The sequence below is a fragment of the Lithobates pipiens genome, unplaced genomic scaffold (assembly GCF_037356315.1).
Source record: "Lithobates pipiens isolate NorthernLeopardFrog02 unplaced genomic scaffold, aLitPip1_a1.2 Scaffold_1, whole genome shotgun sequence".
NCBI classification, from domain to species: Eukaryota; Metazoa; Chordata; class Amphibia; order Anura; family Ranidae; genus Lithobates; species Lithobates pipiens.
In genome coordinates, this window is record NW_027507685.1 from 217,167,558 (window position 1) to 217,193,165 (window position 25,608).

At 46.0% G+C, this 25,608-nt stretch overlaps 1 protein-coding gene across 1 annotated transcript in view; it reads left to right on the forward strand.

The window, feature by feature from the left end:
- The first annotated feature begins 379 nt into the window (after positions 1-379).
- The window catches only part of CCNP (cyclin P), a 34,825-nt gene continuing 9,596 nt past the window's right edge, over positions 380-25,608 (forward strand). The window contains exons 1-5 of the mRNA XM_077488785.1: positions 380-451; positions 12,046-12,130; positions 21,409-21,566; positions 21,679-21,777; positions 22,175-22,330. Of these exons, the coding sequence (XP_077344911.1) occupies positions 380-451; positions 12,046-12,130; positions 21,409-21,566; positions 21,679-21,777; positions 22,175-22,330 (570 nt within the window). The remainder of the gene's footprint in view (positions 452-12,045; positions 12,131-21,408; positions 21,567-21,678; positions 21,778-22,174; positions 22,331-25,608) is intronic.

Here is a 25,608-nt window from a genome sequence, read left to right on the forward strand (position 1 = left end):
TTGTCTTGGAGATGGACAGAAGTGCAGTCAGTCAAAAGCAGACACCCCCTTGCTAGCTGCGTTATTGGACAGTCAGGGGAGGGAGGTCTCCTGTGATAGCTCCTAGCTAAGATTAGACAGCACCTTTTAGAAGATGGCACTGCATGTACTTTGTACCCTGTAGAACAGAACACCTTTGTAAAAATTTAAGTGAGTCTTTTAGCCATGCTCATCGTACTTATCACCCTAATAAAATGTCCTTCAAGGTTGACTTCTCTGCAATGTATGAAACCAATTTGAGTGTAATACAGTATATGGAATATACAGTTTTTAGAACCTTATTAATGACAACATGATGGTAGAATCAAGTTGTATCTCATGGCATCTCTACTATTTTCAGATGGAGGGAAAAAGGGAACCATTTAAAAATAAGGACAACAACAGAATTCTATACAAAATAGATGAGAAGAAGGTGAGATACCATGTTGTGTGATGGAAGAAGACAGGTGAAGATTGTATATTACTGTCAGCTTTCGTAGATGTTGGTCCTTTTAACATGGAAGAACTCTTGAAATAACTTTCAGGTCTCAGGTGTCCCCTACCAATAATTACTCAACGTACAGCTCATAGTACAATAGCATGAACAGCAAGCTGAGATCTAAGAAGAAATGTGGCGTACTTAACATTTTTTTGACACCCTGGGCTACTCTATATGACAAATTATTTTCATTTGTGATAAAAGTAAGCAAATAAATAATAATGGCTGGAAAAGAACGCAGATAGTTAAAATTGTGTTCCTTCAGTACCCCCTTACACTGATGGTCAGTGAAATACCTATTTACATAAGTGGTCAGTAGAGAAGGACCCCCTTTTATTGGTGGTCACCTGGAGAAGGACTGCCTTATATTGGCGGTCTTTGGGAGAAAGGACCTCTTACACTGATGGTCAGTGAAAGACCCTATTATGTTAGTGGTCAGTCTAGTGCCCCTTACATTAGTGGTCAGTGGAGAAGGACCCCCTTATATTTGTGGTCTTTGGGAGTAGTGCCCCCTGAACACTTGCGGTCTCTGGGAGAAAGAACACCTACACTGGTAATCCGTGTGAAGAATGCTCCCTACATAAATAGTGATTGGAAAATATGTTCTTTTACACTGGTGGTCAGTAGAAGGAATGCCCCTTACAGATACAGCAGCTAAAAAATGTCATCAATGTCACTGTCAGTGGTTACTTATCTGAGAGTGGGAAATTGCTTGTTGCTAAAGGAACCCCTAGGAGCCCTGGTCGAGAGAGGCTGGTATATGTGAAATCTATAATGTTATTTACAGCATGGCACTGATTACCAAATGAGAGGTCCAAATGGCAGTTTCGGGGTGGCTCCATAGCAAAATCCAAGAAATATACTCCGTGTCAGGTTTACATGTGGCCATTCTGAGCTACTCGCTTGTTTTTCTTAAAGCGGAGCTTCAACCAAAGGCGGAAGATCTGCATTAGGTCCTCCTCGCTCTCTCCTCTACCTAATTTAGATTATACTAAGGGAAGAGTAAAGGTGAGAGCATGCATGAGGGCCGTGCTATGTGCTCAGTGGAATCCCATTTTGTTACTGGATGTGAGGTAACAGAGGTACACTGGACTGGTGGAGTGGGTGTAGGCTCCCTCCTAATACAAACATACAACTTACAGTGTGTAGTGACATGGGACTAATCGCTCTACAGAGGAACGCTGCACTTTATTACTGCACATAGTGAAGGCTCATCTCTAAGTCCAAGTCATTTGGTGGAGGGGGAATTATGGTATGGGGGTTGCTTTTTCAGAGGTTGAAGTTACAGTGAAGGGAACTCTCAAGGTGTCAGCATACCAAGACATTTTGGACAATTTCATGCTCCCAACTTTGTGGAAACAGTTTGGGGATGGTCTGTTCTTGTTCCAACCTGACTGCGCACCAGAGCACAAAGCAAGGTCGATAAAGACATGGATGAGCGAGTTTGGGGTGGAGGAACTTGACTGGCCTGCACAGTGTCCTGACCTCAACCCGATAGAACACCTTTTGGGATGAGTTGGAGTGGAGACTGTGAGTCGGGCCTTCTTGTCCACATCATTGCCTGACTTCCCTAATGCGCTTCTGGAAGAATGGTCAAACATTCCCATAGACACACTCCTAAACCTTGTGGACAGCCTTCCCAGAAGAGTTGAAGCTGTTACAGCTGCAAAGGGTGGGCCAACTCAATATTGAACCCTACGGACGAAGACTGGGATGCTATTAAAGTTCATGGGGGAAGTCGACCCGGATGGCAGCCTAAGTCTCCTGCTCTCCCACCAGCCTCAGCTATACCGCACCTAAGGGGAGAATCCAGCTCCATCCGATGGGGAAATCTAGGGCCACACGGTCCTCCAGCTCCAGGGGACCTCCCGCACCGTCGTTGGGCACTGCCACGGACCTCCGGTCCTTCTTTTCCACGACGGAGCTCCCGACCGACGGACCTCCCAAAATGGCGCCGGCGGCCGCAGCCGCGCCGGCGCGGGCTCCTTCTCCAGCCCGCAGGGCCCATCCGCAAATCCAGCACGGACCGAGGGATCGAGGACCACCGCAGATGACATCCCCGGGCCCGGAGGCCTTCGGTGCGGTGAGTCAAACCCCGGTCCCGCCCGCCTCCGAGGCCGCCCAGCTAGGCCTGCGGCCTACCACGCCGCCGCCAGGGCACAAGACCAGGCCCTCCCTGGGACCCTCTCTAACCCCATGCTGCACGGCACCGCAGTCCCCCCACCGCACGTCCGCGGCTTTAGACGCCGGCGAGGAGTTTCTGAGCGGGACTGGACAGATCAGGGAGGGGGGTGGACTAGGCCTGGGGCCCTCTGGCAGTAGGTCCCCCCCACCTCCGGACACTCAGTGCTCACTGGCCTTGCCCAGGCTGCTCCGGACGCCCCCGGACTCCAGTGCTGGGTCCGAGGGGTCCCCCCTCTCTTTTGCAGCCGAGGACTTTCCTGCCCTCCCCCCCCCTGAGGAGCCCCTGACATGGGCGTACCGGGGGCCCGGGGGAATGGACGGACCCCTGCTGAACCCTGACTCGGGGTCGCCCCCACCTAAGTCCCAGAGGCTGGGCACCTCGGGGCACCCCTCCCCCCCACGTGATTGCGGGGAACGACCAGGGATGACGGCTTATCCGGGGGGGTCCGCAACCCTTCCACCCCAGGATACCAGGGGACGACACCAGCCACCTCCCTTGGCCCGTGCTTCAGAGTGGCCGGGGGTCTGGGATTCTCTCCCTGAGCATGCCCCCCCCTCACGTACTGCAGGCCCCGTGGACCCTAGACCACTGTTGCCACGTCATCACACAGACCGGGACGACCCGGGAGACATGACCACAACACCACCGTACCCTCAGTGGCAACTATACTTACAAGCGATCCCTACCAAAGAGGATTTTAAACAACTGATTGAAGATGTCAAATCCACGTGTCGGGCGGAAATACAAACGCTCCACTCGGGCCTTAAGCACCTTGCGGACAGGGTGGAGATGGCTGAAGAGGAGATACAAGAAACCAAAATTGCGGTCCACAAAACCCAAACGCAAGGGGCTGAACACCATCTGCTCCTGAGAGATATGCAGCGCCATGTGGAGGATTTGGACAATAGGGGGCGCCGGCACAACATCAGAGTACGTGGGGTTCCGGAGTCGGAGGGCCCAGAGGACGCTCAGATTATCTTGCAGGAACTATTCAACACTCTCCTCGGAGAACCCCCCACTAAATTTATTGAGATGGATAGAGCTCATAGGGCCCTACGCCCCAAAAATGCTACTTCTGGCCCCAGGGACTTTATTTGCAGAGTCAACTCGTTCCACCTCAAGGAGGATATCCTGCGACAAGCCCGTTTAGCCCGTGAGGTGTCTTTCCGGAACCACCCAGTGCAACTCTTTCCGGACCTCTCCTGGATTACGCTGCAAAAACGTAGACTTCTCCAACCCTTGCTCCGTACCCTGCAAGACGCCCAGATCCAGTACCGCTGGGGTTTCCCATTTAGCCTCACTGCCAAACATCAGGGTAAATCGGCCTCCCTGAGGTACCCTGAAGATCTGCCGACTTTTTGTGAGGATCTGGGCATCCGCCCACCCCGGCTTCCCGATTGGGACCTCATCGCTACTCAACCCACCCCTCCGACGCTGTGGCAAAAAGTTCCCCCACGCCAACGACCCAGAAACCGGGAAACGCAAAACAAACCTAAGAGGCAAGGCCCTGGCTGAGGATCCCGGCCCTTCATCCCCCTTTTTCTCTTTTCCAAGTGACTCTTAACTTTTCTCATCACTGCCTGGTTGGCCCTCCGCGACCTGTTGCCGGTGGAGATGAAGATTTGCAGCGTCCCGGACCGCTCAGCGGCGTAGTGCTCAGACGTTGTTTTGCCCTGGTTCTAGTTGCACTCATTACCCTTTCCCCTTTGGTGCCTTTTCAACAATCAACCGCACTTAGGCTGCTGGTTGGGAGATTTGGGAGAGTGGGTTCCCCCTTGCTCTCACGACCCTCCCTCTAACCCTTTTTTTTTTGGGTTGTTTTTCATTTTTAGTTACTTTATTCATATTATTTATACTTTAGTGAATTTGCTCCTGTTCAAGTTTTTACACATATTAAGCTCCTCTATTCCTCCTTAGGACCTGAATGAGGAGACCTGGACTCCTATGCGGCCGCCAGGCCCAGGCCTTGTGCGCTGGGTCTGGTGGCCCCCTGGGAATCCGTGTAGTCCCGGATAACTTTTTTACCCGGGGCCGTATATTGCCCTATGTTTGGTCCGGTTATGGGCCCATGTTTTCACTGCAATGCCTTTTTTGTTGTACTAATGTTTTTCTCACTTTCTACTTCCCCCTCTCTTCTCTCCTCTGTCATCCTTCCGCTGCCCGCAGGGATCGGACACGTAGTGGCGGGGCCCTACGACCGGAAAGCGTCTGCTCCTGGCTCCTGGCGGTCCATCTTAGACGTGGTGGTCGGGTAAGATTTACTAAACACAGACCGCTCCCCTACCCCCCCCCCCACCCCCCCCGGACTTGACTGATGGCTAAGATTCTATCTATGAATGTTCACGGCTTAAATTCAAACAGGAAACGGCATCTGGCACTAAGGGAGTTTAAACAGTCGGGAGCGGATATTATCCTGGTTCAGGAAACGCACTTTGACAGGGGGGGATCTTTTGCCTTCGCCTCCAGGAGCTTTCCGCTTGTGTATTTATCCTCGGGGTCCCACAAGAGAGCGGGGGTGGCTGTCCTGATCCGACAAGGAGCACCCTTTACCTATGTTGATCACTACAGCGATCCTCGGGGGGGTTTCCTGATACTTAAGGGTACATGGCAGTCACGGCCGATCACCCTGTGTACGCTATACGCCCCTAATGTCCATCAGCATAACTTCCTCTCCAGGGTCTTTGCGCGACTATTTAAGGAAGACCACGGTTATTTGGTGGTGGGAGGAGACTTTAACTTGGCTCACTCGGCCACGGCTGATCGGCAGACAGCGCCCACCCGCGTGCCCTCGCCTAGAGCCCTCCGGGATTCGAGGCTTTTTCGACAACTCACTCGCCGCTATGCACTGTTTGACGCGTGGCGGGCTCTCCGGCCCGGGGATCGGCAGTACACATATTACTCAGCCCCTCACCACATGCACTCTCGGATTGACTATTTTTTCACTAATAATGCTACATTGAGAGCGACGCGTGCCGCATCTATCCTGCCGATCTCCTGGTCGGACCATGCCCCGATCTTACTCACCCTAGATTTAGGCCCCCCGATAACTCGGCCATATAATTGGAAGCTGAACACTTTCCTTCTTCAGCACCTTCCCTCTCAATCGGAATTAACCTTGACCTTGCGTCACTATTTTGCTGAGAATTTGACCCCAGACGTCCCCCTCTCCACTGTGTGGGAAGCCCACAAGGCGGTGATGCGGGGTAGATGCATTGCGCTTTCCTCGGCCTTGAAACGAGACGTCGCGGCCACCAAGCTTAACACCGAGAAGGAACTTAGACAGTTAGAGCAGAACCTGCAGGCCTCACCGACGGTACCACTCCTTAGGAAAATTGTTAACTTGCGAATGGCGCTGGCAGACCTGGCGCTTCGCCGTGTTGAGAAAGCCCTTCTGAGGATCAAACAGACATACTATGACAGGGGCAATAAAGCACACTCCCTTCTAGCGCGGAAGCTCAAAGACAAAACCCTTCTCTCTGCCCCACACCAGATAAAAACTAGATCTAATGCGGTTGTCTCCCACCCCAAAGACATAGTTGATACGTTTGCGGGCTTTTACGCGGAGCTCTATAATAGTCCTGACATCCCTAGCAACCCTGTGTCGCTGGAGGTCTCACAGCGTATACAGCAGTACTTGTCCGATAGCGCCATTCCCAAAATTAGAGATTCGGACTTGCTCATTTTGAACAAGCCCGTCACGGAAGACGAAGTGGGAGAGACCATTCAATCCCTCCCCGCACATAAGTCCCCAGGCCCAGACGGGCTGCCCTACGAATATTACAAAGCATTTTCCCCCCTCTTAACCCCGCATATGAGCAGACTCTTTAATGCTTTTCTACAGAAAACACCCGTCCCCTCAGATATGCAACGTTCCTTCCTTACCTTAATCCCCAAGCCAGATAAGGACCCCATCCACTGTGCGAATTATAGACCCATTGCGCTGCTGAACGCGGACCTAAAAATTTTTACTAAATTGCTATCTCTGCGCCTTAACAAGGTCCTACCCTCTTTGATCCATAAGGACCAGGTGGGCTTTGTCCCCCTCCGACAAGCGGGGGATAACACCCGGAAGGTGATAGACCTGGTCGAGGTGGCGAACAGGGAGGGAGTGCCGTCCCTGCTCCTGAGCTTGGACGCAGAAAAAGCATTTGATAGACTGGGTTGGCCCTTCCTCTTCGCCACTCTGACCCACATAGGGATGGAGGGACCTTTTCTGCGAGCCATACAACATCTTTACTCCGACCCGTCTTCTCAGGTGAAGACTCCCTTTGCCACCTCTTCCCCCTTTTCCATCTCCAACGGCACGCGTCAGGGATGCCCGCTGTCACCCCTACTATTTGCCCTCTGTATTGAACCCCTGGCGGCGTCTATTAGGCGGAACCAGGCTATAAGAGGGGTTCCGGTGCGAGGCCAGGAGTTTAAGATATCACTATTTGCGGACGACGTAATCCTCACTCTTACCCAACCCAGAATATCCCTGCCCAACCTGCATATGGAGCTGGATCGTTACAGTGCGCTATCGGGTTACAAACTTAATGCGTCGAAATCCGAAGCCCTTCCGATTAACATTCCACCGTTGGAGGTGGAACACCTACGATCCAACTTCCCCTACCATTGGAGGTCCACCTCCCTTCGATACCTGGGGGTAAACATCACCCCAACCTATACCTCCCTTTATCAGGCAAACTACCCATCCCTCTATGGAGATATTAGGCGTCTCTTGCTAAAGTGGCGGAAACACCAGATATCTCTGCTTGGTAGAATAGCCTCTGTGAAGATGGCTATCCTCCCGAAACTCCTCTACCTTTTTCAGACCCTCCCCATTCCAGTCCCCTCCTCTCACCTGAAAAAATTGCAAAGGGACCTACTTCGATTTGTATGGAATCATAAAAGGCACAGGATACCTCGTTCGGTCATGACCGCCTCCAAATCAGATGGGGGGGGTTAGCGTTCCCGGACCTAGTCAGATATTATCAGGCTGCCCAACTCCGCGCGGTCGCCTCCTGGACTACCCAGAGGCCCCACAATCGTTGGTCGGAAATTGAATCCCGGTGGTTGGCCCCTACACACCCTAATAGTATGCTCTGGAGTGCGGCGGCAGCGATTCCTCAGTCCCAATTGTTGGGCCCTATGTCCCACCTGCAGAACCTATGGCGTAGGTCTTCCAAGGCATTTGCCCTGACCTCAGCTAAATCGCTCCTGACCTCTTTTATATCCAACCCTCGAGTGCCAGATAGCCTATCTCGCCAGATGCAACACCCCTGGTCCTCCCGGAACCTTTTCCAGCTGAGATCTCTGGTGGATCCCAGATCTAGGAGACTACTGACTTACACTGAACTCCAATCCCGGTTTGACCTCCCCCGGCAGAGCTTCTATAGTTACTTACAAATCCGTCACTTTGCCCAGACCATCTCCTCAGACCTCCGTTTCTCCCCGCCTACCATGTTTGAAATAGTAATCTCATCAGGTACGGCACAGAAGGGGATGATATCGGATATTTATAAAATAATTAACGCCTTTCCTATGGGCCCTAACGGCAAACATGCATATATGCTTAAATGGGAGGAGGCTCTGGGTGAAGCGTTCACGGAGGAGCAATGGCGGGTGATTTGGTCGCAGGCATCCAAGAGCTCCATGTGTACGCTCTACAGGGAGAACGCATACAAAATATTGTTCTTCTGGTACATGACCCCGGATGTCCTGCACGCTATTTACCCTTCTACAACAGACCGGTGCTGGCGCTGTGTGGGGCATAAGGGCACCCTCTTGCATATATACTGGCAATGCCCTCGTATAGTCCCTTTCTGGACGGAAGTCCGTACGCTCTTGGCCAGTATCCTGGACCAACCCCTGGACTTACACCCAAAGCACTTTTTACTGGGAGTCCCTTTCCCCAAATTGTCCAAATCCCTACAGAAACTATCCCGCCATATCTTGACCGCAGCGAGGTGTCTGGTTGCTCTCCACTGGAAAAAAACACACCCCCCTACCCCGGACGCATTATACGCCCGCATCAGAGATGTGGAGCTTATGGAGAGGATGACCGCCAGGATACAGGACCGGCTGGAAGCGCATGACGTAGTCTGGAACCCCTGGAATCTTAAGGACGATCGACCCTGACGGGCAAGCGGAAGTTTTCGGATGACTACCCACCCCTACCCCCTCCCTTTCCTCTCTACCTTTCTTTCTATCCTTAGGTATCCCTTTCCTCTCTCTTTTTATCTATCTTCTTTCTTTTTCCCTTCTTCCTTTCTCTTATGCCTATCATTCTTCCAGACCCCCCCCCCCTGAGGGGGGGTGTTTGTTTGGGTTAAAGTGTATTATAAGTGTCTTACATTATTCGTTGCCACACGTATCCTCGGATTGCAACTCTGGTTTGGCGGTCAAGTCTTGAGGATAGGTCAATTACTGGATGGACTGTATCCCTGTTTTACATGTGTTGCAGAACATGCTGTCTGTGAATAGCTCTACCTGGCCTGGCTTGTACTTGCTCCAGGTGGCTGTATTACGTAGGCCAATATGCTTTTATGGTATGTTCTCCCCTGTAATTTTTCTGATCCCTTTCTTCCGCTCCCCCAATGCTGAACTGAAGTGTTTGACGTGTAATGTTTCACTTTAAAATAATAAAAAGTTATTTGACGAAAAAAAAAAAAAGTTCATGGGTATGTAAAAGCAGGCATCCCAATACTTTTGGTAATAGAGTGTGTGTATGTATGTATGTGTGTGTGTGTATGTATATATGTATGTGTGTGTATGTATGTGTATATATATATGCAGTGAGGGGGAAAAAGTATTTGATCCCCCTGCAGATTTTGTACATTTGCCCACTGACAAAAAAAAAAATGATCAGCCTATAATTTTAATGGTAGGTTTTTATTTTAACAGTGAGAGACAGAATAACAACAAAAAATCCAGAAAAACACATTACAAAAAAGTTTTATAAATTTGTATTTTAATGAGGGAAATAATTATTTGACCCCCCCACCCATCAGTCAGCAAGATTTCTGGCTCCCAGGTGTCTTCTATACAGATAACGAGCTGAGATTAGGAGCAATCTTTTAGGCCCCTTTCACACATGCAGACATTATGTCCGTATTTCATCCATCTATTTGGGGATGAGATACGGACATACATGCATTCCTATGGGATAGCGGGTGTCTGCGGATGAACATCCGCAGACACCCGATATCGTCCGCCTCCACTATTGTCCGATTCTGCAGACGGAGGAAAATCCTATTTTTCTATCCGTCTGCAGAGCGGATCGGATGAACACGGACAGACGATCCATGTTCATCCGATTCCCCCATAGAGGAGAGCGGAGAGCTGACAGGGCGGTCCCGGCCCTGTTATCCGCCGGCTCAGCGGGGACAACAAAGAGATCCCCCCGCTGAGCAAGCGGATCATCACGGGGCGGATCATTACTGATCCGTCCCGTGTGAAAGGGGCCTGAAATCGAGTTCTCCTAATCTTAGCTTGACACCTGTCCACTGAAGCAATCAATCAATCAGATTCCAATCTCTCCACCTTGGCCGAAACCAAAGAGCTGTTCAAGGATGTCAGGGACAAGGATGTAGACCTACACAAGGCTGTAATGGGCTACAAGACCATCACCAAGCAGCTTGGTAAGAGGGTGTCAACAGTTGGTGTGATTTATTCACAATTGGAAGAAACACAAAATAAATGTCAATCTCCCTCGGTCTGGGGCTCCATGCAAAATCTCCCCTCATGGAGTTTCAATGATCATGAGAACAGTAAGGAATCGGCTCAGAACTACACAAAAAAATCTTGTCAATGATCTCAAGGCAGCTGGGACCATAGATACCTAGAACACAATTGGTATCACACTACGCCATGAAGGACTGAAATCCTGCAGCGCCCCCAAAGGTCCCCCTGCACAAGAAAGCACATGTACAGGTCCATCTGAAGTTTACTAATGAACATCTGAATGATTCAGAGGAGAATTGGGTGAAAGTGTTGTGGGCAGATGAGACCAAAATGGAGCTCTTCGGCATCAATTCAACTCTTGTTTGGAGGAGGAGGAATGCTGCCTATGACCCCTAGAACACCATCCCCATCGTCAAATATGTAGGTAGAAACATTATGCTTTGTGGGTGTTTTTCTACTAAGGGGACAGGACAACTTCACTGCATCAAAGGGGCAATGGACGAGGCCACATACCATCAAATCTTGGGTGAGAACCTGCTTCCCTCAGCCAGGGGAATGAAAATGGGTTGTGGATGGGTATGACAGCATGACAAGGACCCAAAACACACGGCCAAGACAACAACGGAGTGGCTCAAGAAGAAGCGCATTAAGTTCCTGGAATGGCCAACCAGTCTCCAGACCTTATTTCCATAGAAAATATGTGGAGGGAGCTGAAGGTTTGAGTTGCCAAACATCAGCACCAGATCCTTGGAGAGGATCTGCAAAGAGGAGTGGGACAAAATCCCTCCTGAGATGTGTGCAAACCTGGTGGCCAACTACAAGAAACGTCTGACCTCTGTGACTGCCAACAAGGATTTCTCCAAGTACTAAGTCATATTTTGCGAAGGGGGTCAAATACTGTTTGTTTTTTTTTTTTGTTTGTTTTGTTTTTTTAAATCAATTTATAACTTTTTTTTTTTATTTTTTTTTTTTTTTATTTTTTTTTTTTATGCATTTTTCTGGATATTTTTGTTATTCTGTCTCTAGCTGTTAACATAAAGCTACCATTTAAAATTATAGACTGACCTGATCCTTTGTCAGTGGACAAATGTACAAAATCAGCAGGGGATCAAATACATAGTAGGCGCTATAACTTTCACACAAACCAATAAATATACACTTATTGGGATTTTTTATTTATTTTTTTTTTATCAAAGCCATGTAGCAGAATACATTTTCGCCAAAATTTTGGAAGACAATTATTTTTTATTTTATTGGATATGTTTTGTAGCAGAAAATAATAATAATTATTTTTTTTTTTTTTCCCATCTTATATCATGTAAAAAAACAAAACACAGTGGTGATCAAATGCCACCAAAAGAGAGCTCTATTTTTGTGTGTGGAAAAAAATATTTAGTTTGGGTGCAGCGTTGTATGCCCATACAATTACCAGTTAAAGTGGCAAAGCGCTGAATAGCAAAACATGGCCTGGCCATGAAGGGGGTAAAATCTTCCAGAGCTCATGTGGTTAAAAGAGGGAAATATAGAGCTATACCTACTGTAATCCTACCTTATTAAGCTCCAGTATGTCCCTATACTTTATACATCATCAGGCCACTTCTGAATCCTAGATCTATATGATAAATGATCATACCTAGACCATCAATTTTGTAAACCCAGTTCTACTTTTCCCTAATAGAAAAAGAGTCTACTATCTTCCACAATATCCGTGACCGACAAAGTAGCCACTGCTGTCATTAACTCCATCTCCCTTAGTAAAAAAGGTAAGTCCGATGTATCTGTGTGATAGTACTGGTCCAATAGGAGTGGACATTGGTTCTGATGGAGAAACCTTGGAGGTTGTTTGTTTTCCATTTAAGGAAGCAGATCTGTGATGAAAGTGTAGTGTATGGGAACCTTGTCTTGGTCCCAGGCTGCTACCACTCTGCTCAAGATAAATCAATCATTAAACAGTCATCTCTTCGATGTGTATTGAGGAACGTCTAATACAAAGAACCACATTACTTTAAGTATTTTTGTTTAAATGTTTATCGTTAAAGAACATCAGACGTATACAATGCATTTCAGAGAATGAGCCTCCCCCTTCTTCAGGGCTATCATGCAAAAGAAACAATCGCAGGTAGAAGAACTTCTAAAAAATCTCATACAGTTGTGCTCAAAAGTTTGCATACCCTGGCAGAAATTGTGAAATTTTGGAATTAATATTGAAAATATGACCATGCCAAAAAAAGTTTTTTTTATTTAGGGACAGCAATCGCACAAAGCCATTCATTATCGCATAGTTTTTTGGATCTTTTTTTACATCATAATAACATAAATCGCCCAAATGGCCCTGATTTAAAAAAAAAAAAAAAAAAAAAAAGTTTACCTAACCTGGAATGTTTGGCCTTGGTACAGACAGAGAAGGTGGTGCACCAGTGGCGGCTGGTGATCTATTTTTGGGGGGGGGGGGGCGCAAACAAAACCCCAACCAAGACCACCCCCCCCCCGCTGTCGCTCGCCCGCAATAGGGCCTACAGATAGACACATGGACAGATAGACATTGGGTGGGATAGACAGCCAGACAAACAGATATTGGGTGGGAGAGATAGATGATAGATATAGATGGATGGATGGTGGGACAGACGGATGGATAGATATAGATGGATGGTGGGATAGAAAGATGGATGGATGGATGGTGGGACAGACAGACATTGGGATAGATGGATGGATGGTGGGACAGACAGACAGTGGGATAGATGGATGGATGGTGGGACAGACAGACAGTGGGATAGATAGATGGATGGTGGGACAGACAGACAGTGGGATAGATAGATGGATGGTGGGACAGACAGACAGACAGTGGGATAGATAGATGGATGGATGGATGGTGGGATAGACAGACAGAGGGATAGATGGATGGTGGGATAGACAGACAGACAGAGGGATGGATGGATGGATGGTGGGATAGACAGACAGGCAGTGGGATAGATAGATAGATGGTGGGATAGACAGACAGGCAGTGGGATAGACAGACAGACAGTGGGATAGATGGATGGATGGATGGATGGTGGGATAGACAGACAGTGGGATAGACGGATGGATGGATGGATGGTGGGACAGACAGACAGAGGTATAGATGGATGGAGGGATAGACGGACAGACAGTGGGATAGATGGATGGATGTATGGATGGTGGGATAGACAGACAGTGGGATGGATGGATGGTGGGATAGCAGACAGACAGTGGGATAGATGGATGGATGGATGGGATAGACTGACAGACAGTGGGATAGATGGATGGATGGTGGGACAGACAGACAGAGGTATAGATGGATGGAGGGATAGACAGACAGACAGTGGGATAGACAGACAGACAGACAGACAGAGGGATAGATGGATGGATGTATGGATGGTGGGATAGACAGACAGTGGGATGGATGGATGGTGGGATAGACAGACAGACAGTGGGATAGATGGATGGATGGATGGGATAGACTGACAGACAGTGGGATAGATGGATGGATGGTGGGACAGACAGACAGAGGTATAGATGGATGGAGGGATAGACAGACAGACAGTGGGATAGACAGACAGACAGACAGACAGAGGGATAGATGGATGGATGTATGGATGGTGGGATAGACAGACAGTGGGATGGATGGATGGTGGGATAGACAGACAGACAGTGGGATAGATGGATGGATGGATGGGATAGACTGACAGACAGTGGGATAGATGGATGGATGGTGGGACAGACAGTGGGATAGATAGATGGATGGTGGGACAGGCAGACAGTGGGATAGATGGATGGATGTATGGATGGTGGGATAGACAGACAGTGGGATGGATGGATGGTGGGATAGACAGACAGACAGTGGGATAGATGGATGGATGGATGGGATAGACTGACAGACAGTGGGATAGATGGATGGATGGTGGGACAGACAGACAGTGGGATAGATAGATGGATGGTGGGACAGACAGACAGTGGGATAGATAGATGGATGGATGGATGGTGGGATAGACAGACAGAGGGATAGATGGATGGTGGGATAGACAGTGGGATAGATAGATAGATAGATGGTGGGATAGACAGACAGGCAGTGGGATAGACAGACAGACAGTGGGATAGATGGATGGATGGATGGATGGTGGGATAGACAGACAGACAGTGGGATAGATGGATGGGATAGACTGACAGACAGTGGGATAGATGGATGGATGGTGGGACAGACAGACAGAGGTATAGATGGATGGAGGGATAGACACACAGACAGTGGGATAGACAGACAGACAGACAGACAGAGGGATAGATGGATGGATGTATGGATGGTGGGATAGACGGACAGTGGGATGGATGGATGGTGGGATAGACAGACAGACAGTGGGATGGATGGTGGGATAGACAGACAGACAGTGGGATGGATGAATGGATGGTGGGATAGACAGACAGTGGGATGGATGGATGGTGGGATAGACAGACAGACAGTGGGATAGATAGATGGATGGATAGTGGGATAGATAGATAGATAGATAGAACAGGACAGATGAGAGAGGGATTTAGTGGCGAACAGGAGAAGCATTGCTCTGATCAGCACTCCCCCCCCACCCCCCTCTCCTCTCCTGCCAGGCACATGTCTCACTCTGTGAAGCAGGACACCTGTTCATTACATTTTTTTCAGTGCTGACGAGATCATAGCTGTTATCTGATAAAAATTTAACAACTAATAATAATGTAATTACTAGGCTCTGCTCAGTAAAGCCTATACACTCCACTTTGTCAGATAGGAATAATCTTACCAATACAGCGGTGGCCAGTCCATTACTTCCTTGTTTTCATGTGCTAATTGGAGAGGGGAGGGGCCTCCCCTCTCCATTGAACACACCAGGATTAGTCCTCACGGCGGCCATGTTTTTGTAGCCCGCCGGAAGTAACTTTGTTCTCACACAGAGAACAAAGCACTCGGCCGAGCGGATGCTTTCTGGCGCGATCAATTGCGCCACAAAGCATCTCCAAACCCCGCCAATGAAGCGCCACGTCTGCAATCTCGTGATTGCATTGACGTGGCACTTAAAGAGTGCATTGTGTCTGGCGCCCGGACACAGTGCACTTAGGTAAAGGACATTTCTTTTTTTATTATTATTATTTTCTTAAAGGGGCCATTTTTTTTTATAACTTTTTTTTTTTTTCTGACTACAGCGGGGGGGGGGGGGGGGGGCGGCGCCCGGGCGCCCCCTATGGACGGGCCGCCACTGTGGTGCACACAAGTTAAAATGGCAATTAAAGGTCAATTTCCCACTTTTGTGGCTTTTTAAATCACAATTAGTGTCTGTGTATAAATATTCAATGAGTTTCTTAGCTCTCACGTAGATGCACTAAGCAGGCTAGACACTGAGCCATGAAGAGGTAGAAAAGAACAGTCAAAATATCTGCATAACAAGGTAACAGTTACATAGTAGGTGAGGTTGAAAAAAGACACATGTCTGTCACGTCCAACCTGTGTCTGATTACATGTCAGTGTTACCTTGTATATCCCTGTATGTTGCGGTCATTCAGGTGCTTTTTCTAATAGTTTTTTTTGAAAGCCCGCCGAGACCACTGCCTGTGGAAGGGATTTCCACATCCTTGCCACACTTGCAGTAAAGAATGCTCTATATAGTTTAAAGTTAAACCTCTTTTCTTCTAATTTTAATGAGTGGCCACGTGTCTTGTTAAACTCCCTTCCGCAAAAGTTTTATCCCTATTGTGGGGTCACCAGTACGCTATTTGTAAATAGAAATCATATCCCCTCTCAAGCGTCTCTTCTCCAGAGAGAATAAGCTCAGTGCTCGCAACCTTTCCTCATAACTAATGTCTTCCAGACCGTTTATTAGTTTAGTTGCCCTTCTTTGTACTCTCTCCATTTACAGCACATCCTCCATGAGGACTGGTGTCCAGAACTGGACAGCATACTCCCAGGTGCGGCCGGACCAGAGTCTTGTAGAGCGGGAGAATTATCCTTGGAGTTAATCCCCTTCTTTTTTTTTTTTTTTTTGCATGCCAGTATTCTGTTTGCTTTGTTAGGCTCAGCATTGGCATGCAATAACAAGCTGCTACTATCATCTACTAGGTCCCCCCAGGTCTTTTTCCATCCTAGATTCCCCCAGAGGTTCTCCCCCCCTCCCCCCGTGTATAGATTGCATTCATGCTTTTGCCACCCAAATGCATTATTTTACATTTTTCTACATTAAACCTCATTTGTCATGTAGTTGCCCACCCCATTCATTTGTTCAGATCTTCTGGCAAGGTTTCCACATCCTGGGGAGAAGTTATTGCCCTGATTAGCTTAGTATCGTCCACAAATACAGAGATTGAACTGTTTACCCCATCCTCCAGGTCGTTTATGAACAAATCAAATAGGATTGGTCCCAGTACACTTTGAAACTTTACAAAGATGGAAAAGGATATAAAAAGATATCAAAAGCCTTGAATATGCCAGTCAGTACTGTTCAATAACTTAATAAGTGGAAAATTTGGGGATCTCTTGATACCAAGCCAAGGTCAGGTAGATCAAGAAGGATTTCAGCCACAACTGCCACAGGAACTGTTCGGGATACAAAGAAAACCCCACAGATAACCTCAGGAGACACACAGGCTGCTCTGGAAAAAGATGGTGTGGTTGTTTTTAAGGAGCACAATACGATGATACTTGAACAAAAAAGAACTGCATGGTCAAGTTGCCAGAAAGAAGCCATTGCTGTACAAGTTCAAAAAAAGCCTGGTTACAATATGCCCAATAACACTTTGACATGCCTCATTGGATTTTTATTTGGCATTAGTGCAGTAAAGGCTTCCTTCTGGCAGCTCAACCAAGCAGCTCTTTTTTTTTTTTTTGTTCAAGTATCGTTGAATTGTGCTCCTTAAAAACAGCCACTCAGTCTATTGGAGTGCAGCCTGTATTTCTCCTGCAGTTACCTGTGGGTTTTTCTTTGTATCCTGAGCAATTCTTCCGCCAGTTGTGGCTGCAATCTTTCTTGGTTTACCTGACTTTGGCTTGGTATCAAAAGAGCCCCTAATCTTCCACTTCTTAATAAGTGATTAAACAGTACTGACTGGCATATTCAAGTCTCTGAATATCTTTTTATATCCTTTTCCATCTTTGTAAAGTTTCATTACCTTGTTACGCAGGTCTTTTGACTGTTCTTTTCTACCTCCTCATGGCTTAGTGTCTAGCCTGCTTAATGCATCCATGTGAGAACTAACAAACTCATTGACTATTTATACACAGACACTAATTGTGATTTAAAAAGCCACAAATGTTGGAAATTAACCTTTTAATTGCCATTTTAACCTGTGTGTGCCACTTTCTGTGTCTGTACCAATGCCAAACATTCCAGGGTATGTAAACTTTTTTTTTATCAGGGCCATTTTGGGAGATTTCTGTTATTATGATTTAAAAAGGATCCAAAAAACTATCTGTGATAATCAATGGCTTCATGTAACTGCATAAGGACCGCCTCACGCCGTTATATACATTGGCAGACGGGCGCAATCGTGTACCTGTACATGATTCTTTAAGTGCCCAGCCGGGGGCACGCTCCCGACCCGGTCCTGAGCTCTGTGGCCGCGGGACCAGAAGACCCAATCGCCACTGGTGTCCCGCGATCGGGTCACACAGCTGAAGAAAGAGGAGATGCCTGTGTAAACATTCCTCTCCCCGTGCTTCCTAGTGTGGCTATCACCGATCGTCTGTTCCCTTTTTATAGGGAAGAACGATCAGTGACGTCACATGCCAGGCAACACCCCCCTACAATAAAAAAAAAAATGCATAACATCATACATAACACCTACACTGCCCCCTAGTGGTTAACTCCTTCACTGCCAGTGTCATTTACACAGGAATAGGTGCATTTAAATAGCACTGATTGCTGTATAAACGACAATGGTCCCAAAAATGTGTCAAAAATGTCCACCATAATGTCGCAGTCACAATAAGAAATCACTGATCGCCGCCATTACTAGTAAAAAAATAAAAAATAAAAAATTTGCGCAAACCAATCGCGATATTATTTTATTTTTTTGGGGGATATTTATTATAGCACAAAAAATAAAAACCGCAGAGGTGATCAAATACCACCAAAAGAAAGCTCTATTTGATGGAAAAACACGCCAATTTTGTTTGGGAGCCACGTCGTACGATCGTATAAAAGGAACCGGCGTAACACCGGGGATATGCAATTAGCGGACCCCCCAGCTGTTGCGAAACTACAAGTCCCTTGAGGCATTGCAAGGCTGACAGGCAAAGGCATGATGGGACTTGTATTTTTTGCAACAGCTTGAAGGGCCGCCAGTTTGAGACCCCTTTAGGGTATAGTCCAGGGATATGCAATTAGCGGACCTCCAGCTGTTGCAGAACTACAAGTCCCATCATGCCTCTGGGTGTCATGCTTGTGATTGTCAGTCTTGCTATGCCTCGTGGGACTTGTAGTTCTGCAACAGCTGGAGGTTCGCTAATTGCATATCCCCGGTATAGTCTATCTAATCCAAGAGAATAGAATGGAATTGAAATGACACAAAATTAAAATAAAAAAATAAAAAATAACTTGGGGAAAGTGGAACTGACCTTTTTTAAAAAATTGGATTTTAATAGGATTCAGGCTTGATAATTGCCATGAAATGTACTATGGATAGGGTAAAAGATGATCTGCATTGCATTGTTCTGCATTGGAGGGTCTCGGGATTGTATATCATATATCTAGAGAGATTTTCTGCATGATTATTATTATTATTAGGACAAGATCAGACGTTCCTGACAACAAAAGTGTGCTTGTAATGAGGACAGGGGGATGGGAATTATGGAGAGCAAGAGGTGGGTGGTTAATAGGTACTTCTACACCAATAAAAACCAGCAGGGGGTGGACATGACATATAAGTGGATAAATGTGGTGCAACTAATATAGATATCCATTGAGACACTAGATGAAAGGATGAGCATGTAGAAGCAACCCAGATCCTTATTATCCATTAAGCACAGTAGACCCATGCCTATAGGGACATGGCTACAAACTGACTAAGGGCGATACAAGTATATTCCGCACATAAGCACGGCATGCCTGTATCGTCTAGCAGTTATCTCAGGCATGCAAATTGCCCACACCAGCATGGATCTGTTTCCGTGCTTGGTGAGGTCAGTTTGATGAAGGCACCAATGTGAACTGGCAGGATTCGATTTAAAAAAAAAAAAAAAAAAAAAAAAAAAAAATGTACAGGCTATAATCTTTCAAGAACTTTAGGAATAAGCCAACTTATTTAAAGGGCAACTAAAAGCAAAACATTTTTTTTTTTTTTTTTTTTTTTTCATTTTGGATAGAGTAAAGAAGGATTACCGTGTTTCCCCGATAGTAAGACACCCCCGATTGTAAGACGTATCGGGAGTTTCAGAGGGGTCGGCTAATATAAGCCGTACCCCGAAAGTAAGACATATGTCTTACTTTCGGGGAAACACGGGGGTATTGCCGCCTCCAGTGACGTACGGTACTAAGAGTGGGGCGGGGGGTGCGGGCCGCACCCTGGGGGGGGGTGCCAGGCCAGCGCCCTCCCCCTCCGACTGAAGAGACAGCGCCGTTTTGATCAGTCTCGGCCGAGCAGAGTGAAGCCGCCTCCCCCTCCTCTTGTATGGCTACACAGTGCTGTGTATGGAGGAGGAGGAGGGGGAGGCGGCTTCAGTGAAGCCGCCTCCCCCTCCTTCTCCTTCATGGACAGCACTGTGTAGCCATACAAGAGGAGGGGGAGGCGGCTTCACTCTGCTCGGCTGTGAGTGACAGCCGCTGCCCGAGACTGATCAGAACGGCGCAACGCAACCACAGAGAAGGGGATTATTGTGCCAGGTCCCGGATCACTGCCGACAGGTGTCACTGGCTCTGTGTCCTCCCGGGAAAAGGTCAGTGCTGGTCATACAGAGAGAGACCAAGGAGGGGGAGGGGGGAGGGGGGGGTGTGAAGAGATTCTCTGCAGCTCTTATTATGTAACCGCAAGATGCAGCTGAGGAGGACTACAAGTCCCAACATACCGGGCTGTGTGGGCTTACAGTTCTCTGCTGAGCATAGCAGCTTTGTATGCTTGGACTTGTAGTCCTCCATAGTGCAGCCTTGCATGCTGGGACTTGTAGGCCTCCTCTGTAGTACAGTGCAGCCTTGCATGCTGGGACTTGTAGTCCTCTGTAATGCAGTGCAGCCTTGCTTGCTGGGACTTGTAGTCCTCTTCTGTAGCGCATAAAATGCATATACACTAAAAAACACATTTTACACCGTTTTTTTTAGCTGTGTAAAATGTTAATTTTATGGTTAAAACAAAAAATTCGACAATTTTTTTCCAATATAAGACATACCCCGAAAGTAAGACATAGTGGGGCTTTTGGGGATAAAAAGAAAGTAAGACACTGTCTTACTTTCGGGGAAACACGGTATAATAACCCTGTTCAGTTTTTTTACTTTTATTTTTTTTATTTGCCTTCTGTGTCCCGTAGGAGAGATTTCCCTTCACTTGGTGTTCCATAGCCAAAACAGCAAGTGAAAGGAAATCCCTTCAACGTTTTTTTTTTTTTTTTTTTTTTTTTTTTTTACCTTTTTAGTTAGAGTATAACTTCCCCATGACCATGCAGAACTAGAGAATCTGGCTGAAGTTAGGCTTTAAGGTAAACCTATATCGAGTTGCCATTGCCAACCTCCTGAAAATACTAATTGCCTGACTATGGTGTTTCGTGTTCTAGCCCTGGGACAAGTATGGTGCAGCCAGAGTGAAATCGGGCCTCCTGATCTGCATACTTGTTCCAGCTTAGACAGTACTGAAATAACTGGATTAGTATGTTGGCCAACTAGCTTTTTTCAGGCACTGCTTAGAAACTGTCAGCCTCTGAATTTGTTCTTAATTTTTTGAATGTAATATAGCAGGCTCCCTTGGATATCATCAGTAAAGGATCAGATACTGCTGGTTTCTGCATCTAGTATAGAGAGATCTCTTAAGTGCCTATAGGTTACATTGCTATATGTAGACAACTGTGCCTTTGCATGTATCTCCACAGCTGCTCTAGATGCTGCAGGTAGTCAGATCCCAGTGGTCATCTCCTCTTCTGTTCCCTCGTTGGCCGATCTGTGGAAAGAAAGTGTGACCCAGTCCATGCTGGAGCTAGACATGGTTGTGGAGCAAGACTATGCCACGGATATCTTCTCAGATATGATGGTGAGGAATGTACTTAGGGCAGTCAGACTCCATCTTGGTAACCAGATTTCACTTTAGCAATTGTGCCAATTGCTCTACACGTACTTATAGTGACATGTCTGTCCTTCCCCAGAAAAACCAGTGCAAGTGTGTCTTTCACCCCAGTGACATTCCAAAATTGGTCACTTCGGAGATGAGGACTATGCTGATGGACTGGCTGGTCCAAGTTCATGTGAGTAGTCTCCTCCAGGGTTCAGGTTCTACTTTTAGAGTCTAATTATTAATTCTAACAAAAAGCAACTTATGAGAAAACTGTAATGTTGAGATCCTTTGAGAAAATGCTAGTCCGTTGGTATTCCTACTGATCCACTGGCTTTAACAGGAGAGTTCAGCAATGGTAGCCTCCATTATTTTTATTTTTTTTTCCATATTGTTGTGGGGAGTTTTTGTCTTCCTTTCCTTTTTTGCTAATCAACTTTGACGATGAGTATAAGCAAAGAACGATAGAGCCAGAGGTGGGTGGCTGAGAAATCTGACCCCAGTACCATTTTTATTTTAACTTTTCACCTCATGATTGCAAATGCTTCTATCTTTGATATTGGTAACCATCCATTGTGATTTGACATTAGGAATATTTGGGCCTACAAGACGAGACCCTCTACCTTGCAGTCTTTTTAATGAATTCCTACATGAAGATTCACAAAATCCACATATCTCTACTCCAGCTCCTGGCAGTCAGTTGCCTCTTCATTGCCTGCAAGTTTGAGGAAGGATTTATCCCTAAGGTAGGCTAATGGGTGAAAAAAGCTTTTGTCAAACCAAAGAGTGGGTGGAAGACCGGGACCACAGGTCTAAGGGGACTTAGACCTTTCATTTTCAAACTCTGCAGAGGTATTATGGCCTCCTGAAGTAACCAGTGCCAGATTTATAAGGGGCAAAAAGGCCAATTTCTTTGGGCCTCCCTGCTAGAGGACACCCCCTCCCCCCCACAGCTTCCCTAAAAATGACTAATTATAAAAATAGTTTTATTTAAAAAAAAAATTAACAAAGTGTGTGAGTGTCAGGATGCGGACCCATCAGAGGCAAAGAAAGGGATGAGGGCTTCTGCCAGATGTTTTACATTCTAACTTCGCAATTTATTTTAGTAATCAAGATGTTTGTTTTAACATAATTGTATTGCGGAACTTATTGCCTTGTTTACAAAAGACAAGTGGGTGGGACAAGGGAAAGGTTTGAAAAATATTGGAAAGTGCCAAGCATCAGCCCGACCCAATTATTAATGACCAGCACTCTGTGATCTTGAATAGGGCAATTAGAAGAAAAAGAACATTGGGACTTTAAATGAGGCGGTGACCGGGTAAGGTCAGTTGCCTCCATCCCTATTTGAATAAAGCAATCAGGATGACTGGGGGTTGGGACTTTGAATGAAGCAGGCAGGTGTAAAACATTAAAATTTATTGGAAAATCAATGGTAAGTTGCATGAGGGTAATCATGAGTACACCAAGAAGACCAATATATTGCATTCAATGGATAAACATACAGCAATAACAATTGACCACTAAAAATACAAATCACATATTACAAGTGATCATTAAGTAAGTAAAACATATAGTTGCCATAAAACATGGCATATAGTAGCTCTATGGATTTAGTGGATTCATCCACTCTTCAGGAGCATGCACATGGAAAACTGAATGCTGTAGTATAATAACAAGAATATGTGTAAGGTCTGACCCTGTCACGGAAAGCAGAGATTAAAATAAAGTAATTAGAAGTAACGTTGGTTAGGATAAACCCCCCGAAACCACTCTCAAAAGAACTTGCATTATCTGTATCTATGCAGTAGCAATGTGCCAAAATTAATTAGAATAACCCCATATGGGTATCACTGGTGGGAGCTGAGGTGGTTAAGGCAGACCAGGACTGGACAAAGATGGTTTCCAAGAAAGGAAATTCCGAAAAATGTATAATGGTCAACAGTGACCATATGTGCTAAAAATAAAAGAAAGATTGTAAAATAGGTTGGAAGATCATATTATGTGGTACAATAGGTCATCTGTCCTAAACTTGGTAAATAAAGGATAGGATGATGAGATGCTAATGAGTGTATAGGTAAGGTTAACTTAATGAGAGTAGAAAGTTAGAATGATTGGAAAGGTGAAATACATAGAATATAAAAACATTTTTTTTTTTTTTTTTTTAAGAAACCATATCAACCAAAGAGATTAGATGAAATAAAATTGAAGTGCAGCATAATTCAAATGGTGAAAAAGTAAGATCAAAAAACCTAATAGACACTTCAGTGTTGAGTGATCCACAAAGTGTGCAGATAAAGCGCTGGAACAACCATGTGAGTCAATCTGCCCCAGAAGACTTTTATAAGGGCTAGTCTGCCACACCCACCAATGTCACGTGGGAGCATGCACTGCATGATACCCCTATGGGGTTATTCTGATTCATTTTGGCACATTGCTACTGCATAGATACAGATAATGTAAGTACTTTTGAGAGTGGTTTCGGGGGATTTATCCTAGACAATATTACTTCTAATTACTTTTAATCTCTGCTTTCCGTGACAGGGCCAGACCTTACAGATATTCTTGTTATTATTATACTACAGCATTCAGTTTTCCATGTACATGCTCCTGAAGAGTGGATGAATCCACGAAATGCATAGAGCTACTATATGCCATGTTTTATGCCAACTATATGTTTTACTTACTTAATGATCACTTGTAATATGTGATTTGTATTTTTAGTGGTCAATTGTTATTGCTGTATGTGTTTTATTCATTGAATGGAATATATTGGTCTTCTTGGTGTACTCATGATTACCCTCATGCAGTTTACCATTGATTTTTCCAAAAAATTTAAATGTTTTACACCTGCCTGCTTCATTCAAAGTCCCAACCCCCAGTCATCCTGATTGCTTTATTTGAATAGGGTAATACTGTGTTAGCAAGTGTTACCCAAAATTACAAGATTGGTCAAATTAAGGACAGGCGTGGGGTTTATCATTCATCTCATTTTACTTTTTTTATGTATCATATAATTTTACATTCTATGTTGAGGTGCCCCCAACTTTGAGAGGTCAGATAGTGGAGCAGGTGCAATCCAACCCCTTGAAGATCTTTTTGGTCCAGCCTCAGGCATAACCTTGAACACCTGGGTCATAGATTCCCCAGAATGTCCATTCTGTGGTTAGTAAAAACTGTCTCGTATTCTTTGATCAAGTTTATTAAGATTTAGTTTTGGTGGCTTATAAATATTTGACAATGGGTATTCAATCTTACAATCAATCAAGAAGCATGTTGTCTTCTTGTTGCCTGGAGTAGATTTGCCATTAGGCCACATAGGCTGTGGCCTGGGGAGCTGCTAGGGGTAGCACTGGGCCCAGAGTTGCCAAATGTTCACCACCACTCTGTTAGTCAATGATTCTAGGTTTCCCAGGTATCTTTTACAACCTTTTCACTTCCAGCTTTAGAATACCTTATGATATCTGATCTGGTAGTTGTGATTCTAAGCCCTTGTACACACGGTCGGACATTTCGACGACCAAATCCGTCGGATTCTGTCCGTCGGATCTTGTCCGAAACTGTTGCATACACACGGTCGGACAAAGTTGTCGAAAAATCAGATCTTTCAGAACGTGATGACATAATTTCGTTACGATGGGACTACGTTCAGGCTAGTAGCCAATAGCTTTGATGTAGGAATTTGATCTGAGCATGCGTGGCACTTTGTCCGATCGAAATTCCCTACACATGATCGGAGTATGTCCTATCTGACCAGTTGGTCGGAAAATATTTCCAACATGTTATAAAATTTGGTCCGTCGGATATTCCGACGGAATCAGTCCGATGCATACCACACACAGTCGGATTATCCGACAACACGGTCCGATAGGACACATTCCGACGGATTCTCCGACCGTGTGTACAAGGGCTTAGACTAGTCTTTCTCTGGCTCAGGAGGGTGGCACAAGCTAGATGACCATGGGACAAGAAGAATAAGATCTGGTGCTGTATAGAAAATCTGAACAAAATCTCTGTACATCATCAT